The sequence below is a fragment of the Nilaparvata lugens genome, chromosome 10 (assembly GCF_014356525.2).
Source record: "Nilaparvata lugens isolate BPH chromosome 10, ASM1435652v1, whole genome shotgun sequence".
In the NCBI taxonomy this organism is placed as follows: Eukaryota; Metazoa; Arthropoda; class Insecta; order Hemiptera; family Delphacidae; genus Nilaparvata; species Nilaparvata lugens.
Window position 1 is genome coordinate 41,621,476 of NC_052513.1, and position 21,545 is coordinate 41,643,020.

At 33.7% G+C, this 21,545-nt stretch overlaps 1 protein-coding gene across 1 annotated transcript; it reads left to right on the plus strand.

Moving 5' to 3' along the window:
- The first annotated feature begins 172 nt into the window (after positions 1-172).
- LOC111053828 lies at positions 173-20,896 on the plus strand. The gene is made up of 3 exons (XM_039436887.1): positions 173-300; positions 18,727-18,778; positions 20,733-20,896. The coding sequence occupies exons 1-3, from the start codon at positions 295-297 to the stop codon at positions 20,879-20,881; spliced, it is 207 nt and encodes a 68-aa protein (XP_039292821.1). The 5' UTR covers positions 173-294; the 3' UTR covers positions 20,882-20,896.
- Positions 20,897-21,545: the final 649 nt, after the last annotated feature.

Genomic DNA, 21,545 nt, shown 5'->3' on the forward strand with positions numbered 1-21,545 from the left:
ATTCTGTCAGCTTTTTCAGTTTGAATAGCCCTAACACTTCCCATATAAAAATGCTGATACTTGAAGTGAATCTAAGCGTCCTTACCTCCCCGCTATTGCCAAGCTGCTTGACCCTCTCTCAAGCTCTCTCTCTCTCACACACACACTCTTTCTTTCTCTTTATCACTCATTCTTTCTCACTCTCCCCCACCAACTTATCTGGACAATCGGAGATCAAAAAGTTTTCAAAGAGATGCACATTCGTGGTGTGGACTCAATCGTGCTTCAACCTTCCTGGGACAACTAACTAGTGTGATGGAGGTAAACTATCCAAACTTTATTATAATTTTACAATGTTATTGAAAGTTTATCATTTTATAGCAGTAAATGTGGGAAATTTGTGGTTTAAAGTTTTGTAAATTTGTAGGTACTACTTGGGCTGAAAAGTTGTAGTATTTTGATGGAAATGATAGAATATAATTTACTTCAGTTAGTGATTGATTTGAAGTAAATATTCAACTTCTAACTAATAACAAAAACATAGAAATGTAATCAAATATCAATGATTTATTTGGAGAAAAACACAAACAGGTTTCAACACCCATAGTCATCATCTTCCAACTAATAGTTGAAAATATGTTTAATTTTCATAAAATTGAATAAGTTTTTGGTTCGGATACCATAACAATTGAAACTCCTCAAATGTTGAATGCATTTTCAATGAGAATATTGTGCAATATTCTCCACTATTATTGTGAAAGTTTTCATAATAGGTACAATAGTAAAATTTTCTTCAATTCTGAGATATTTTTTCTTTCATCCTTTATATTATCTTATCATTTAACTCATCACTCAAAATTGCCAGTTGATATTCTTTTTTTTCGCCACACTGCACAGAAAGCAGCTGTTTTCCAGTCCCTATGTAGAACTGGAAGACATTGTTTGCAGACGACTCTCGTCTGACGTCATAACTGGTTTCTTTCCGGCCTAGGCTGGAAAGAGTAGGCTAACCTTTCCAGCCGCTAACATGGAACTAAGAAAGGTGATAAAAAAACAGCTGATCAAAAAACTTTTCATTATTTGTGTTCATTATTCATTAATTAAAACATTTATAATAATATCATCTTATTGTCATTTGAAAGAATGAAAAAGTATAAATTCAACCTCCCACATAATGAACATCATCTTTTAGGCTATTTAGACAAATCAGAATAAAAAATAAAAATACTTGGACAATTTCCTGATATTCAGATTACCTCAGATTTGCTAGAGCTGTCACCTTCCACTTCTGCTTTCGGTAGTGCTTAGTAAACATCTATTTTCATATATATATATATATATATATATATATATATATATATATATATTGTTTATTTTTGTGTGTGGCGGAAAATAGCGTTCGCACCACGGGCAAAAATGTTTTTCCGGCTCTCAATCTTTTCTAGTCCTCGGCCTACGGCCTCGGACTTGAAAACCGATTTCGAGCCGGAAAAATCTCATTTTCTGCTCTAGGTGCGAAATATATTATTTTGCAAAAATAATTATTTTAAAATCATTCCCATGGAATGTCAGTTATATCAACTATTTTTGCAATTGCAAGGTGTAATTCTCTATCACTACTTAATATTGTTATGAACGTTTATGATGGATAGAAATGTATTACATGATGTAACAAGTAGTAAAATATAAAGCTAGTTCCAACAAACCTTATAAGCTAAAATTCGGGCAAACGTTAACACATAATTCATTCTACTACTCTTATAATAAACTCAATTCTTATAAATTCATTCTACTACTGTTATCAACTCAATTCTGATTTATTTGAAAAGTTTTGATCCATAGCTTTTTGTATACAAGTTTTGTGTTCACTCAAAAGTGCAGTTTACAATTCACAAAACGTTCAATGTCAAAGTAAAACCATTGTTTCCTTGGCACACTGTCATTTGTCCATGTTGGTGGTTCAAAATAATTGACAGGTCCAACATTGACATCACAAAAATGAAATTTTAAACACTGACACCAGGATCAATTTTCATGAGACTTGATCAGGTTGCACTCCATTTGTTTGGTCTCTAGATTGGTCTAGACAAGTGAATAAACACAGTTGATGAAAACTGTGTCAATTTGAAGAACTCAACATTTATTCAAATCAAATCATCGTTTATTGTCATAAAACATACAATACGTTGAGACAATCGTCATTATTCATTGAAAAAAAAAATCAATTTGAAGAACTCAACTGTCACAGTCAAACTTATAGGCCTACTACACACTACAATTTACACATATTAGTCAATATAGTACGGTAAATAATTACGACATTTCAAAAATCTTAGTAGAAACAGTAGATTGTGTCTGAAGGTGCGTACAGATATACGCGCCGCGAACATGAGCAATTCACTTTTAATCAGCTGACTATATCTGTATTTTTACAGAAACGGTATAATATATAGATGTAAAAAGCGTTGCATCAGCTTATTAAAAGTGAATTGCTCATGCTCGCGGCGCGTGAAAATCTGTACGCACCTTTAAATCCGATCACTGTAATTCTCATTCTTTTCCCGGCATAATAAGAAGACTGAATGAATGAATAAAGTTTTTATTCTCAAAAGCAATATGTTATGAACATTCGAAATGCAAATTATAAAATAATTTATTCCATCGAATGGTACTCCTAAGCTAGGAACGAGTCTGTGTGTGAGGAAAGAAAATGAAACACCACGGCTAATTTCAATACGCTATTGATAAAATGACTGAATGGAATCAGAGATTCATTCATAGAATACATTTTCATATTCGTCTAATTTCCTTGTTCCTTCCAATTAATAGCTCACGAACTTTTGACCATGTTGAGGAAAACTAAGTCCATCCTCCATAAGCTATTCTTAGATCAAATATCATCAATCATTCCAACAAACTTATCCAGGATCTCATCCGTTAATCTATTCTTTTCAACCAGTGCGGGGAATCCCTGTGATTCGAATTGATTCTACGGTGTGACTAAAAAAGGTATTGCAGTCTGAGCTTACTTGACTTATTCTTGATCATTATTGTGTCATGTGCCTAGAGCTTCTGTAGTGTCACTTTGTTCGTGGCCTATTAGTCATATTTTTTCAAGTGTATTGTGATGGTTATCATTGTAGACTTTGCATTTTTAATCTGTAAAGGTGCGTACAGATTTACGCTGTGCGCAATTCACTTTTAATCAGCTGATGCCAAGCTTTTTATATCTGTATCTTACTGTTTCTGTAAAAATACAGATATAGTCAGCGTACAAGGTGCGTACAGATTTACGCGCCGCGAACATGAGCAATTCACTTTTAATCAGCTGATGCCAAGCTTTTTATATCTGTATCTCACCGTTTCTGTGAAAATACAGATATAGTCAGCTGATTAAAAGTGAATTGCTCATGTTCGCGGCGCGTATATCTGTACGCACCTTATGAGGAACGTATGGCTATAAATAGCAATCAAATATTGTATAAGCCAAATGATTTTAGTATCATGTTCAGGTGCTTTGTAGATATTTCGATAATAATTATTCATAAAAACACTTCACTTACATGGACTACTTTTGTTCAAATTAATAAAAAGAATATAAAATCCTTTTAGTACCCTTTATTATTAAAAACTTCAAAATATTCCAACAACAACAGCTAGTTTCGTCCCCAACTTAGGTCATTTTCAAGTTGAAATGTAGAAAATAAATATATAAAAATAAGCATATGTTCATATTATATAGCATATTATACTTCTTTATTCATTCTCTACATTTCAACTTGAAAATGACCTAAGTTAGGGTTGAAACTAGTCATTGTTGTAATATTTTAAAGTTTTTAATAATAAAGGGTACAACAAGGCTTTTGCTAATTTCAATAATTCACTATCTGATTTGCTAGACTGTCTAATACGTTCTGTGATGATCAATCATTCAATAAAAGAACTATTATGTATATGAAAATGAGTCATCTATATTGGTTTGCAAGAAGATGAAATTCAATGTCAATGAAAGTTGAAACAATGGGTATTCTGTTATTATAAGTTTCAAAAATTGTATGATATTCAGAATCTCGAAGCAAAGTGATTCAGTATCCATGGACAGAATAGAACAAATTTGATAAATTAAGCAGGAAGACTACCTATTTTTGTTAGTACAGAATGATTTATACACATATTTTAAGAAATATGTATATTATATTACACATAATATGTTCATATATTATTTAATGTTCATTTCTTCATGGATTGACTACTATTCCAAGAGAACTTCACAGAACTTCAATGTCCTCAAAATGAATTTATTTTTAAAAAATGCATCAAGATTTTTAATAATAATACACCTACATGAAGATTTGCTTAAACCAATATATTTAATCAATTCTTTCAATTGTAACTCTTTCTAGTCTCGGCTCATGTATCATCCGTTTGAAAATCTAATTCATCTCATTTAATAATCTTCAAAAATGAAGCATTGTACGCTACTGTACTAAATCCTTTGTCATACACACGTCTTCCATAGAAGAAGTCAAACTTTTAACATATTATTGGCATAGTGGTACAAATCTCTTGATCAATTCATTAGGTTTCATGAGCCATGCAGCTATAACTCATTATAAGTCATGAATCTCTCCCAATATTTAATTCTAGATCTACATGGATTCTCCACGTCTTACTTGAACTCGATGAGTTTGAAGTCAAGGCATTTATCAAGAACAAGTTCCGGAATACAACTCCAAAAAAAATCTATCAGCACATGGAAGCTATGCTCTACACCAAGCTATTATTCAGTCCAAGTTCATGTGGCATCTAATTTTAGCTCTCACACCTTCCTTTCAAGTATCATCACTAGTTACTTCACCGGATCTAGTAATTTTAGCTCTCCTTGCGAGTATCATCACTAGGTACTTATCATGATCTAGCAATTTGTGTATCGGATTTTCAAAGTTACAAGCCAGATTTGCGCTAGGAAATGCTGAATTAAAAGTAGGAAGGTGCTGATTATCATGCCAACAAACGACCCAGGTGCTTATTTAAATTGCGTGGAAGTGGGATGATACATACTTGGAAAAGTGTTTCAATGTCAAGATACAGATGTGGAGATGTGTGTCATTGGAGTTGGAATGACAGCACTGTTAACTTAAAATCCGACTTCAACAATAATAGTTGAGATCAGATTTATATGAGAAATTATAAGCTGGCTAGAGTCCCTCTAGCTGGCTACATTCTATAGTTTGATTTGTTGGAGATCGATTAAGAATAGGCCTACTTCAAGAATTCTATTAAAAAAATTATTGATGAATGATAACAAATATTCCAATTTATTTGTTTAATATTGATGTGCTGGTTTTCTATTGATTGACAATATCTTATTTATTTGATACATTATGTTATATACCTACCTTAAAATGGTTGAGTAATACCATAGAGAAACAATAGCGTAAGTAGATATCCCATGGTATAGAGCGTTTATGTCGCAACTTTTACTGTTATCTCAAGCCGATTACTGTCGATTATTGTCAATTTATACTGTTTTGACCGGGTAAGATTGTATGAAAGGCACATTATGAGAGACTACCAGCGTCATAAAGCTTCACAGAAAAGAACTACGTGGACTATCAGCTTGAGATAACAGTAAAAGTTGCGACATAAACGCCCTATACCATGGGATATCTACTTATGCTATTGTTTCTCTATGGTAATACCTTGTGTTACTACTATTGGTATTACCATAGAAAAAATATAGCATATAATATGCTATACTTTCTCCATGGATCATTTATTCATTTCATTGATCAGTGAGAAGAAGGTGGGACAACAACAACAACAACAAATATTATAATTCGAGAAATGATCAAATTCTTCATCATTTAATGATGAAAAAAATAAAAAATAAACTTGATGTAAGCTTGGCTGAGGTCAATAATGTATGGAACATCATTTTCCCATGTAGGTATCACAGTCAACACACGTAAATATTGAGCAAGGCCAGTTCAAGGAAAGTGTTACAAGTTTACACTATTTTTCAATTTTCTGTAGGAAGCTAACTCTGTCACCAGTTATGCCCATTTTAAGCTTGACCTTATTCATCTCAATGTATAACTTCACTGCATCTTGGAACTCACATGTCATGTTGATTATTTTCTGTTTTCGATAACTACAACACATTCGTCGATTGCTGTGTTGTTGACACAAAATTTTGATTACTATTTTCGTCGATTATTTTATTGTGATTTTGTTGTTGAGAAGATGAATCCCATAAAGAAGCATCTTCAGAGTCAACTGTGTGGCCAAAAGACCTCTTCATTTTTGTTGTACGGTATCATAGTAGAGTCTTTATTATATTAAAGCTACAAATGACACAAAAATCACAGCCCAAACGGCTAATTGTCTCAGGAAACCCACCTCAAACACTTAGAGAACACACTGGAGGCTTTTTATTAAATTCTTATAATAATAATAATAATAATATCGAGTGACCTGGCTGGCTCAGGTCTAGTGTCAGAGTTTTCAGGTCGCAACTGATCAATTTCAGGGCCTCTGACATGACCTAACGACTGCTTTTCAGGCAGTTACATTATGTCAAATAGCAGTTACATATTCTTATGTCTTGAATGTAACTCAGTTCCGACAAAAATTTAATTACTGACCTCTGTATTGTTTACAAATTGTGACCCCTTGAGCCAACTCCTCTCGACATGATTCATGAGTTGTAAAATCGCTTCCCGGTGGTTCGGAGCCCACCTAAAACTGTAGGTCCATTCATATCTCATTATCATTCACCTCATTACTCACGCACAAGCCTAGAGCTCATGTGGGCATCACCCTCAGCAAAAAACTTTTTATTTGTGACTTGCTGCAATAATTGGAATACTGACCTCCATATTGTTTACAAATGTGTTGTATTTGTTTTGCATCGGCATTGTTGAGACACCTCCTCGTTCTAGTTAAGTCTATCTTCCTTCATATTTTGTCTTGCAAACAAAACTTGAAACTTTGGAAATTCTTTATTTAATTATTCAACATAACACAACTTTCAGAAAATATCACAGGCTTAAGCCCGAAACGGTTCCAATATATTATTCTTATTTCCTACAGTTACGTTGAAAAGTGGCCATTGCTGCACTGATTACAGAACGCAAAGAATCACTTTTCCGCTCTAGTGCGGGAAAAATTTTTCTGCACTCCAGATTTGCAACATGGCAACGCAAAATACTTAGTAGGTTATATGGAGCAACAGTGCAGCAAAATCAAAATGAAGTTGGTAACAGTGACTGCTGTGGCTGCTATAGTGAGCAGAGGTGCAACGAAGCACAACGCGCTAATTATTAAGTATATATTATAACCAAGGACAACATTTTTATTCAATTTGACAATAAATTGAGGTTTTTATCAATAATAAAATTACACAGAAAAACATTTGATGGATTTCAGGAAATTTTACCCATAATTACCCACTTTTCATATTCAATGGTAACTGTAGGAAAAACTTAATGTGAAATACGTGCGCAAAGTTCCTCTGCTGCACTCAAGAAACCATTCCGCCCTCGCCTACGGCTCGGGCGTAAACGTTTCTTTCGGTGCAGCAAACTGTCACTTTGCGCACTAGTTGCACAAATAACTATTTATACATAAGTCAAAATGTACTTAATCGCACTTTTATATTCTTTCTTTCTTTATTGATTCATACAAAAAGTACATCATCAAAATGATAAGGAAAGAAATAATAAGGTAACCTTGTGCTATTCCTCTCCCAAATTTAGATAAGGTTACACATAGTCCGCAATAGGTTAAGTCTTGTAGTTGTTCACTTCATGTTCTACTTTAGTAGGCTATGTATTTCTTGTGTCTCCTTCTGTTTTAACATTTTCGAACTAACGTGAATGTAAACGAATTTAGGAACCAACTAGGTCTACTCCATTATCAGCTACTTTTTTCTGTTGTTATCCTTTCAGTACTAAAGCATCTATACTCTCTACGATATGTTGTCTCTTCTTCAAGGAAGCATAATTTGCCGACTAATGTTCTCTTGTTCTTTGAACTTGAGTACGGTAACATCTCATTTTGAAATTCAAATTGAGATGTCCGATACTTCCTTGAGAATAAGTTATTAGTTGTTGACGTGTTGTTAGAATATCCTCAATTTTTGACAAGTCACTTATTAAGCCGTGCTCAAACTTAACAAATGTTCGACAAACATGTTTGTTTAATCTATATATATATAAAAGCGAAATGGCACTCACTCACTGACTGACTGACTGACTGACTCACTCACTCACTCACTCACTCGCATAACTAAAAATCTACCGGACCAAAAACGTTCAAATTTGGTAGGTATGTTCAGTTGGCCCTTTAGAGGCGCACTAAGAAATATTTTGGCAATATTTTAACTCTAAAGGTTGTTTTTAAGGGTTTAAAGTTCGTCTTTCAGCATGTATATTCTTCTTCTCCCAATCTCTTAATATTATAATTGAAATTTCCATATCATATGTTACTATAGAATCTAGATAGAGTACCTCTTCGAAACAGTTGTTAACTGGCAACTAAATTAATAATTTTGTCAGGTTGGCATAAAGTTGAGTTGACTTTGTTAGGTTGGCACCAAGTTAAAGATTTAAATGCATTTATCGCGAAAAATTGATTGGGCACTGCTACTTCAATCCTGGGAATATTATATTACTAGCCGTCAGGCTCGCTTCGCTCGCCATATCCGTTTAGCCAGACGTTTAGTCTGGACCCCCAACTGGATCGTTCTAACATATGATAAAAATGCTCAAATGAAAAATGCAGGCGAACGGAGCGAGCCTGCTGATCTCAATCTTGGACGATCCAGTCGGGGGTCCAGCTAGACTGATATGGCGAGCGAAGCGAGCCTGACGGCTAGTAGTAATATATATATGAGTTGTGCGGGTAGCCTACCCTACTCCTTCATTGCGGATTTTCTTAAGGGTTTATCGCATTAACAATGCATTGTGCCGGTTGCACAAAAGCCGGTTAAATTTTAATCGTGATTGATTCCACGATGACCTAAGATATCTTCAAATAAAGGAGTAATCTGCATCCTAAATATCTGGAGAAAACCAACCGGCAGTCCAGTTACACACACATCGATTTCTGGACGTACGATATTTTGCCGTCCTTCTAAATTCTATTAGATTAAACAGATGATGTTAAACAGAAGATTATGTTTGTCAACTTCCGTTTCATCTGATAAAATTCATAAAGACGGAAAAAAATCGAATGTCCAAAATTGGTGTGTGTGTAACTATAGTGATGTCCACGTTATAATGGCAGTGGAGAAAGATAGGAGATCAACGTTGCCGTTGCCTCTGTCTTGTTAATGCCTTCTATGGAGGGTAGCTGATACAGGTTTATTGATGTAATATCAACTGTTCATTCTCGTTTAAAATAATCAATTTATATCCTATCAAGCAAGAAATTATATTTTTCAATAATTTCATAATGAATTTTCCTAATTGAGATGAAATATTTTGATAATTAATTATTAATTCTATATATATATTGTGGAGCGGTATTTGAAGGCTTCACACATGTAGAGTGAATCTTGTACTGAGTCAATGGTGTAGCGGCTATAAATTTTGCAATGGCGTGTGAGGACGCTGAATGAACACCAGACTGATTGACTCACTACAAGACTCAATACAATTGTCGGAATCGCGGGAGGCCTAAACGCTCGCTCACCCTTGATTCCTCTAATGACAAATTGTATAATGATGAAATTTTTAATAAGCAGTGTAGCGATCGCTAAACACTGAATACGGATACCTTAAAATTATTACCTGTGAAGAATGAGCATACAAAATCATACAGGTAGAGCAAAAATCCCGATGTAGATAATTTACGGGACTGCGTCTCTAATAAGTTCTGAAGGATTAAAATACGGTATTTGGACCAAATATCGTTCAGAATATATTTCGAGAACAGAGTCTTGTCGGGTTTTAAGCTCTATTGTAGGAATCTATATGATCTCCGGCTGCATCTGCTGTACAATTGATGTGTTCGCTCCAAAGTCGAGGTAGGTAACAGATAAAAGCTGATATATGAGCAGGTAAGGACAAAGAATAAATATCTCGATCTGACCCCACTCGCTACATCCACTTAGACCTGTTCCAGTATCCAGCTTAATTCAATTATTCCAATGATCGCATTCGATCGGTTCTTGATGATATAGAACGTATCAGACACAATAATTGACAGGCTTAAGAAATAATCGAACTCAGAAAGCGAATTAACAAAACTGAAATATATTATAATAAAATATGTAATCATACAGTGCAGGTTCAGAATTTGATTTACAGGTTGATAATAATTTAGCATTAATAGAATAGTTAAAAATTTTCTTGTGCTTGCATGATACCATGCGTGATTCGACAGAATTTTACGATTGATAAAATTGAACAGTTTTGAAAAAATAGTGAAAAAATGAATTATAAAATATTTTTAAAAATGCTCGGGGTCGTGGTTCAGGCAGCGGAGGATAGTTAATCAACTACAAATTCTTATAAATTAAATATGAATAAATTCTAGGCTCTTAAATGCTAAAGCGCTTGTCGGCGTGGCCAATAATTTAACGAAGAAAAATTTATGTTTTTCTGCACTGAAATATTTTCGAAGCGTAGATTGGGGCCCCTTTTAAAACTTATAACTCACGTGAATTTCCTTGGCGGTCGTGGTTTTCTTCTTCAGATCAAAAATCGTTTGATCGGCGGCAATCCAGGCTTCAGTTTCAGCACGTGGGGAATTTTAATTTAATATTTCCTTCACCAAATTAATTATGAGATAATTTACTTTAAACTTCTAATTTATCGATTGATGAAAACAGAAATTTACAAATAACAAATAAATTGGCCTAAAATATCGGCTCACGAATAGAACATTTAAAATCGAACAAGAAATTTTCACAAATAGGTCTTGGTAACTATAAAAAGAGATCTGCACGGTGAGGATTTCAAAAGGGAAGTGCTGTCTTTTCTCTCAGCTTCTTGGCTAGACCTTTCTTCTCAGATTCTCGATGTAATAATTTGCATAAAAATTTGCCATTGGTAGAACGCTTGTGACGTAGACATGACGTCAGTGGCAAGCAGTAGAATACAATTCCTTTAATTACAATAATAATTCAATTCATGTAATTCTTAAAACTGCTGAATCTTATAGACATAGTTCCTCTCATACAATGTACATGTGCTAGCGTAAATGATAAGGCAGGGTTGTTGTCTGATAACAGATTAACATGTGTTGCTTTCAAACGATCACCTTTTTGGTGCTATTTCTATGCACTATGATTGGCTTAGGCTTGCCAAAGAGATTTAATTACCATGTGGTTCAGTTGAATTAAATCGTTAATGAATTAATATTCTTGTACAATTTTTATTAGGTTTGAGACTGTTATAATTAATTTCTGCCGTTTTATCAATAATATAATTTCATGCTATGACCTAGTTAGTTACAATAAGACCTGACATATAATATAATTTCTTAAATAATAAATAATTTCAACGATAATACATACATTTTATTTTTTTATTTGAAATTCTTGGTCCTTTATTGATAGTTTTATAATTTTTTAGAGATGGTATTATATCTTACGTGAAGCTAGCATGACATTTGACAATACTTTGAATCAGTCAGCTGCGTTCGAACTGTTTTAAAAACATCTGATCGATAGTAAATAAAGTGTAACCTCAAAATCAGTGAGCGATTCATAAACAATTTGTGTTTTATTTGCAAAATAATTATAATTGGATTGAATAATTTTCCTAGAAAATATTCAGTACAGAACGGTACTCTTATCTAATATACAGTTATTGATAAGTAAGCTTTATCGCTCGGTCGCTAACTATTCCTTTAGCAAATTCTTTCATTTTAAAAGGTAATCACAATTTTCTCTCTTCTCATGAGGTCTATTTGAAAGATTCATCACAATATATATATATAAATTAGGATTTTACAGTACTTTACTGTCTTCCTTGTTTTAGCCGAGTCCTCCATCCTTGTCTGTCTTCCCACTCCCCATCTCTCAAATTCCTCATCATCATAGCCTAATCCACTTCATCCCTCCAAGACCTTCTTGGTCTTCCTCTTCTCCTCCGCCCCAACGGACTCCAATCTGTCACTATTCCAATCCACTTACTGGCACTAGCTCTTCTGGCATGACCATACCACATCAACCTCTTGTCTTCTATGAATTTCATTATATCAGACTCCACCTTCATTCTGTCCCTGATCACCTCATTCCTCACTTTATCCATTCTGGTCAAAGCACAGCACCTTCTCCAAAACTCCATTTCGACAGCTTTTATTTTACTTTTAGTTTTCTTGTTTGTCACCCACACTTCTGCACCATAAGTCATTACACTTCTCACGATGGTATTGAATATCCTGTGCTTAGTTTTCTTATGGATATTTCTACTCCATAAGATTGGGTGCAACTGCCTTATGCAACTTCTTGTCTGTGCCAATCTGATCTTTATTTCTTCTTTATTAATTCTACATTGTTAAAAGACGATCTGTCAAGAGAGCAAAGCGAGATATCTCTTCAGCTCTACATTGCTAAAAACGATCTGGCAACTTTGTGGAGCTGGAAAAGGAACGCACTATCCGCTTTGTTCAATGATAGACAATGATAGCAATACCAATGCTAATCAAACACTACCATTATAACGTGGACCTCACTATAGAGGAACTTCGAAAAATTTTCCAGCGTGGGTATAATTTCTAATTAATTGCAAAATATTTTGATCGCGTTTCATTGGGATTGAGACAGATACAGGCTGTGTTGTAATCGATCAGGTCAAAATTGGAATTTGCAAAATCGGGTCGTAAATTATTGTAAAATTTGCATAGAGTGGGTGGTTGGGCTCTGGGTGTTGCCCTATGAAAACTCAAGCAGTGAAAGTTATATGCGTGGTTGGAAAGCAACTGAAAATTGTAATAAAATTGCGTCATGTTGCTTTTCAGTCTTATAGGATTCTTTCAATAAATCTCTATCAACTTTATGATTTCTAATCTATAGTGAGGTCCACGATATAATGGCAGTATTCGATCAACTTTGGTTTTGCTTTCCTTGTCTATCTTCCGACAAAGCCGGTGGTACTATCCTTTTCTAGGTCCCCAACGATATCAATTATGTTTTTGACGGTATAGAAATATCATTAATCAATGTAGAGAATCGGTATCGCTATTCTTCTATCTTCATCCACTGCCATTATAACTTGGACCTCACTATCGTTGTTCTTTTCCAGTCTCATAACTATATGATTCTTTATAATCTCTAAGCCTGTTCCTTTTTCCCTGTCTCATACAGGTATATGATTGACAAGCAGGTAACTCGTGCTCTGCTAGGGTCTTATTGAAAACTTGATGTACTGAGATCTTGGAGAGTTTGAAACAGGCATTTAACAATCCTCGGTACATATTAAGGAATTTATATGCAAGATTTCAAGTTAATCAGTCCAGTAGTTCAGACGTGATGATGCGTCATTCATGAATCTCCTATCCTGTACGTGTATAAGCCAATTCTTTCCTTTATTATATTTTTTGTGTAGTTGAGAAGTTGATATTGTGGTAATTATTCATATTGAATGAAAAATACTAAGAAGTTGTCAAAAAACCACTGATTTATTGATAATTAGAAAGACCGAAAGTTTATCAGAGATGGACAATGGTGTAATAACCGAAACGGGTCTTTCTAATTATCAATAAATCAGTGGTTTTTTGACAATTTCTTAATCTTTTTCATTCAATACTTCATTATATTACTTGTAAGTAACCCGTGCTCCGCAAGGATCCAATTTAAATCTTGACAAACTGAAAACTTGACGTAATGAAAATCTTGAAGAATTTAAAAAAGGCCTATAACCATCTTCGGTAAATTAAGAATCTCTATGAAAAACTTCAAGTTGATCAGTCCAGTAGTTCAGACGAGATGATGTGTCATTCGTGAATTTCCTATCCCGTACGTGTATAAGCCAATACTTTCCTTTTTTGCATTATAGATTAGTGTATTAGCCAGAATATACTGTAACTTGTGTGAATGAGGAACTCTCATCTAATCCAATCTCATTCTTCTTCCTTCACTTGTCTTCTTTTTCGATCAAAAACTTCTCTTGCTTTGCGTTGATCGTCATTGCAAGTGCTGCCACCTACCGACTACTGTGTCAAACAGCTTCAACCTATCACAAGCGGGAACGATGCATGGAGGCCCATTCTCGATTATGATTGGTCATAACTTTCTCGTCATCTATTTATTTCCTTTTCCGTCAAATGCTCTCTCTTTTCCTCCGTTCACTCAACTCACTACAATTCATTATATCTCTTCATTATTCTTATTCACTCCAACATCATCTCTGCATTCGGAACTTAATGGATGAATATTAATAAATGAATAAACTTGGCTGAAGATTGTCTGTTATTTACGAAATGCAGATCATTGAAATTATCCAAAATTCGTGTTATCCAATTCTCAGCTCGTATAAAAACATGTTTTGTCGCAAAACAAAGGAAAAACATCTTATCAAAGACTAGAAAATGAAAGTGAATCATCACAAACTGGGGAATCATATTTAAATTATTATACTTCATGCTTACTAAAAAAAGGTTAATAAAAAAAATATAAGGATTGATAAAAAATAACAATTGAGGAAACAATAAAACATGACGGAAAAGAATTTGTTGAATGGTGTAGCATTTGTAAAGATTTCAACAGACTCATAAATTATTTCCAAATTCATTTATTCGTTCCATGACACAAACACAAAATCTGAAAAATGATAGGAAGGGAAACAACAGATCTGTTTCAAATATTTGTGTTTGTGTTTCATAAACTCTTTTGGAAAAATTTTCAATTCAAATTCGGGAATGGAATAGTAAGGGCTAGAAGTCTGCTCTTATTACAAGATTTTTATATAATTTTTATTTATTTGTTGAAAAGTAGCCCTTGTGAGTGAAGTGTTTTTCAAAAATCTAGTGTGGCGCACTCACACAACTTTCCTTGCCGTTATGAAAATTGATCACCTGATGCTAGTGTTCCCGCGCATCTCAAGTCTACTATTCAAAGGTTTGAGCCAGCTGGTGACAGGGCAATAACGCTGGAGACACACATGAGGTCTGCTATCTCTTCATAGTGAATGATTTAATAGAATCAACAATAATTTGCAATTGAATAATCACATTTTCTCGAATTTAAAGCTTATTTTCAATTTTAGGTGAAAATGTTACTGAACATTAATTGTAGAGATTTTCATGCTCAATCTACTCCACTTGATTTTTTTTGTTTCTATTGTATCTGAAGCCTGATAATTAGGAATCTATCTGCATTGATGGGGCGGAGCTCCTGAAATTTTTACAGATATGGGACTTGTGGCAGTTGATAGAGCTTATCGATGACTATTTTAGGTATGAATTTGATCAAAATCGTTGGAGCCGTTTCCGAGAAAATCACGAAAGACCCTGTTTTTGACAACATTTTCGTCATTTTAGCCGCCATCTTGAATTGCATTTGATCGAAATTGTTCGTGTCGGATCCTTATAGTGAAAGGACCTTAAGTTCCAAATTTCAAGTCATTCCGTTAATTGGGAGATGAGATATCGTGTACACAGACGCACATACACTCATACACACACACACACACACACACACATACAGACCAATACCCAAAAACCAGTTCTTTGGACTCAGGGGACCTTTAAACGTATAGAAATTTAGAAATTGGGGTACCTTAATTTTTTTCCGAAAGCAATACTTCCCTTACCTATGGTAATAGGGCAAGGAAAGTAAAAATAGGTTCTATATCCCTGTGTTTCTCTTTATTTTTGTGAAATTGTCCTCTAATCAAATCAAATGTTCACTATAGAAGCCATAAAGTGTGCACTATTATTCAAACTATGTTTCTCAAACTTTGTAGGAAATTCAGTCTTACATTATACACTATTAATTAAATTCTGACCATCAATTAATATTCTAAGCCCACGATTGTTATAAAAATTAATACACACAACAAAACCAATTCAATTATGTAATTTGTGTATCCTCAACTCGATCTTACACACACGCACACGCACCTCTCATCCATTTTCAGCGTAGGATTCATGAATGATTTCCATTAATTAAACAAAACACTCCTGGAGATTAATTGCTCAAATGCGCCGACCTTGGAAGGTTGAGGAAGAGACTCTTCTGATACCACTTGAGATTCAATAGGTTAATGTATTCAGTATTGGGGCAGGCTGGTCTCAAAATTCGACTCGATATTCTTGCATTGTTCGTCTAGCTATACCCACGCGGTAGCTGCTCTTATTTAGGCAAAACGCGTAATAAATCATGTGGGAGAGATTTGCACCAATGTGTAGGAGATAAACATGAATCGGTTTTTGGTCAATGGGTGTGTCCAGTTGTATTGGCTGCTATTAGTTTCATTTTTTGGGTGTGTTAAGTTGTATTAGTTGTTATTGATTTCATTTTTTTTATTCTGGAATTGATGTAGACTACCCAACGGGTATTGGTAGGTATGGTGTGTGTCCTATGTAGGTATGGTATGTGTCCTATGTATGGTATGTGTATGTTAGGTAAGTATGTGTCCTATAGTTCTCCTCTGCCATTATAACGGGGACCTCACTATAGCGACTTTCTGTAGTTCAATATATCTTTCTTCTTCTTCTTTTCCTTCTTCTTCTTTATTTTTCATTGTGCATTTTAGTTGAATATTGCATAAGGTTCACTTTTGTTCCTTTATCATTATAAAATTAGTCTCCAGTCCATTATTATTTGTATTGTCTTACACATAATATGTTTAAGACAATACAAAATAATATTATAGTTAATAATAATAGCTATATTATAGTTATTGCATTGATTATATTCTATTAAGTCTTATATTATATCGACTTAGTCTTATATCTTTTTTTTGCGTGAATTATATTATGTATATAATTTCTGTATTGCTATACAGAATATCATTATATTCTGTATTATTTTTTTTCATGCTACTTATAATATTCCTGATGTAATAGCACTTTACGTAACAAGTCCGGTAACGATAATTTACCGCATAAGTATGATTGTTTCTGCCCGAAACGTAGTTGAGGGCATAATTATCATATGAATGCGGTAAATACGTTACCGTGCAAGTTACGTACAATATGTTTTGTCATACTTATCTGAGAAAGAATTATATTGCTGAGAAAAAGAAACCACTACTTGCTGCTGCTCGAGCTACTGCATTCTATAAACATGACCTAGCCTGTAGCGCCTAGTTCATAACAGACAGACCCTTCGAGCTCAAATAAAATAATAAATCCCTAAATTATAAGATTTCAGATGAGTTCTTATAACTTATGAAACTCCTCAAATGAGTTCTTTAATTATTTGAGTTAGTAAGCCTATATTAATTACTCAGATGTTATTGGGCCTCAGTAGAGTCCTAACATACTCGACTGTAAAGAAAACATATGATCTCTTTACAGTGTAGTATGCTGTAATGAAAATCACATGTTTTCTTTTTCTGCAAACAGCTGTTTACCGGCTTGATTTAATGCATGGAGAACAGCTGCAATTGAGTAAGTATGACAATAAATATTTTGATGTGCAATTGGTCTGTCTAGACCTAGCACATAATAAAAACAATCAATCAATCAATCTTATTCTTCTCCATCTCCTTCTTCTCCTTCTTCTTCTTATTCTCCTACCCTCGTCTTCTTCTTCTCCTCCTCCCCTTGTCTTCTTCTGTTTTTTTTCTTCTTCTTTTCTTGTTTCTCCTCTTCCTCTTCTTTCTCTTCTTCTTCTTCTTCTTCTTCTTCTTCTTCTTCTTCTTCTTCTTCTTCTTCTTCTTCATCATCATCATCTTCTTTTTCTTCTTCCTCTTCTTCTTGTTCTTTTTTTTCCCTCTTCTTTATCTTTCCGTTCCTTCTTAATATCTCTGAAATTTATTCAGGTAGACAGTGAGTTGGAGGACTACGCCTATTATAATAGTTTAGGCCTTGTCTCATTTCCGAAATAGTACTGTATAGTATTGCACAAACGTTACCTACGTAAAGCCTGCTTACTGTACGTTACGCCTTAACTGTGTCTTCCCACAATAAGTGCAATTATTGTCAACTAATAGATGTCAATATTTTTCAGCTTGTGGTTTGGTTATTGTGAAGGTCGTATTGTATTTTGCACACAATACAGGTGTGGTTATAATAACATGATCCCGTCTTCCTTGTATGTAGTAGCGTCATCAAAATATAATGGGAAAGTCCATTGGCTTCCCTAAAAATAATGCAAATATTCATAAATATTGGCTATATTTTTGCATTTAGAAACGCCATTAGAATAATGGAGGAGTCCAGTAGCGCCCCTAAAAGTAATGCAAATTTTATAAATTATTAGAAAATTATTCGACGATTTGAAAGGAAAGTAAACTTTAATATTATTGTTTCTTATCAAGGAATGGATGATTTTCTTTTCTAAGTATTATTGTACAAAAGTGGGAGTACATGAGTTAAGATATTCAGTTTTGAATGAATTTGTAAAATTGTAAAATGAAGTGAATAAACCTGAAACTAAAAGAACTTCATGAAACTAAAGAACTTTGATTAAACCGTACCTGAAACTAAAAGAACTTCATCAATTCAACAATGCTCATGCTATAATCGTTTTCAAATTGTAATACTTTAGTTATTACTCCTTTCCTCTTATAATCATCATCGTATTTGTTGAAAGAAAACTGATTTTTATTTATTCTGTTACAGGTACCGGTATTATGGGGGTTGATGCTTTTGGCAGTCCTTCCTTTCATTAATGGTAAGCATATTTATGATTCATTCATTTCACTTGGAGTTATGAAAAGAACATTATTAGCCTATGTAGGATGACAAGCGTTATAAGTTGATAAAACTCAATCTCAGTTGTTCAAAGTTGATAGATTTTCTCAAATTGTCACGACTTGAAGCTGAACAAAACATTCAATGATATTTATCACTAAGGCCCGGTTGCACACAAGCCGGTTGTATTTTAACCGTGATTAATTTCACGAGAACCAATCAGGGAAGGTCTTTTCTAGAAGGCCTTCTCTGATTGGTTCTCGTGAAATTAATCTCGGTTAAAATACAACCGGCTTTTGTGCAACCGGCACTAAGTTTGGATGACTTTCAGTCAATGGATACCCAAAAATCTGTTCCTACAACAGATATCTGTATGATGTATTTTTGGATATTTTATGTGATTACACTTTTAAGACTTCCAAGAATACTTAGTATAACCGTAGAGAAAAGATAGCATAAGAAGATATATCATGGTATAGGGCGTTTATGTTTCAAAATTCACTGTTAACTCAAGCCGATAGTCATATATTATTTGTTTTTGGTTAAGCTATGTGACGCTGGTAGTCTCTCATGCTGTTCCGTTCTCACACTCTCACCCGGCCAAAACATCAATAATAGACAGTAGTCGACTTGAGTTAACAGTGAAATTTGAAACATATACTTCCTATTCCATGGAATATCTTCTTGTGCTATAGTGAGGTCCACGTTATAATGGCAGTGAAGAAAGATAGGAGAAAAACGTTGCCAAGTCTCTCCATTTTGCCACTGACTGTACACAGCTGTTACTCAATTCATCCCATTAAATTTGATCTAATAAGAATTATCATTTCCTTGATAAAATAACTAATTTAATGTCAAATTAATCAAGGAAATATATTTTTTCATAATTTGATTCAAAAATTTGCTTTCATAATTGAGATCAGATTTTTATTTTTATACAAACCTGAAATGGCGGCTAATTTGAAAAGCTGTGACACAACAATCTGAATTTCAAAACAACAGAAATTAAGTTATTTGGTAGATATTCTACTCCAATTTCTTTTAAGAATAATAGAAAAATATAAATCCTATTCAAAAATAAGTAATTTCAATGGATTAATTCTTAAATAACTTTTCAATATTATTTATACCGGTACGAGTAGGTCTAATCTATATGGGTGGGCTAACTGAAGCATGGATGAAGTCTAGGATGGTTAGTTATCAACTTTTAAAATGTCATTTCAGGTATTTTAATTTGTGTTTATCATACGGTAATGTTTAAAAATTATCTCATTGTTTCAAAAATACATTTTAAATCAATTATACGACTTGTGTACTCAAGTATTTTGATAGAATGAAGAAAAAAAAATGGCGGCTGAGAATTGTTTGGTCACTTTTGTACAGTCACTGTCAAAAGTGAATACAAAATATTCTGGCAAATAGACAACATTGCAAAGCGAGAGAGAGATAGTGCTCTCTGTTTTGTCGTATGATAGAAAAGGACAGCAACAGTATTGTCAATCGTACACTGCCATTATAATGTGAACCTCACTATATCTCTTCTCTATGGTATAATTCAAGCTTCAAGTAAGATAAAAAATTGAAATGTTTAGCTCTTGGTGAAGTTTTTTGATAGGGAATTACGATAATGTGAGAATCTGTTCGAGAATTAATTCAATCTTATTTTTTTCCAAATATACCGTCTCATCAATCTACATTTTCTCTTATTGGCACTCATAACACTCCATATTCACAACCAATTTGAAGACATTTCTGAATTTCCTTACATTTTGTCAAACACATTCTATCAACACTCCAGGTGCACAAGAAATGTGGAGATATTCTTTAATGTATACATCTTCGATTCTTCAACTCTTTTATATTTTGTACAACACATTTTTATAACAAATTCTATCAACACAATCCACAATCGATACATGTCAGGATTTTTTCAGCGGTAGACAACTCAACTCTAGCGGCTTCGAACGAAAATAGCACCTCTGATACACCTACCAGTCCAAGACCCGTCAGAAGTCCTCAGAACTATTATTCAATCTATTCCAACCGGCTAAGACAGCCTTACTACCGTGACGACTCTGGTTAGTCCTCGAAAACAAACAAAAGTGAAAAGCTTAAGATAAATCTATCACGCAATCAAATCACAGAACACACTTAACTATCATTTAACTACTGACAATAAACTTACAGATTTGAATAATAACTAATGACTTATTAAAACAATAATCAATAAATAATGAGAGAATAAATTATGAAGTTATTAAACTTGAACTCTAAACAATCATTGAATTACTGACAATGAACTCACAGATTTAAATGAGACTCTGTAGATTTAACTACAGACTCATTAGAACAATTATTTATCGGCGTGATTACTCTGTTGTATATCCATACTTTTTCACTGTTGAAATTAAACTTGAATTTTAAAAAACACTTTTGAAGTGAAAATACACTTACTTTTGTAGTGACGATCGTTTCGACCTGTTGTTGGTCATCATATATCGTAGTAAGATCATCTATCGTAAAGTAAGTGTATTTTCACTTCAAAAGTCTTTTTTAAAATTCAAGTTTAATTATTTATCCATTAAAAATGAGAGATTAAATTAACTCACATAAACTCAGACTACTCTCATAAATGAACTTACATTATTAAACTTAGACTTTAAACAATCAATTAACTACACAGATTTGAATAAAAACTACTAACTCATTGAAAATTTATTATGGATTCGTGTATAGACCAGAATGTA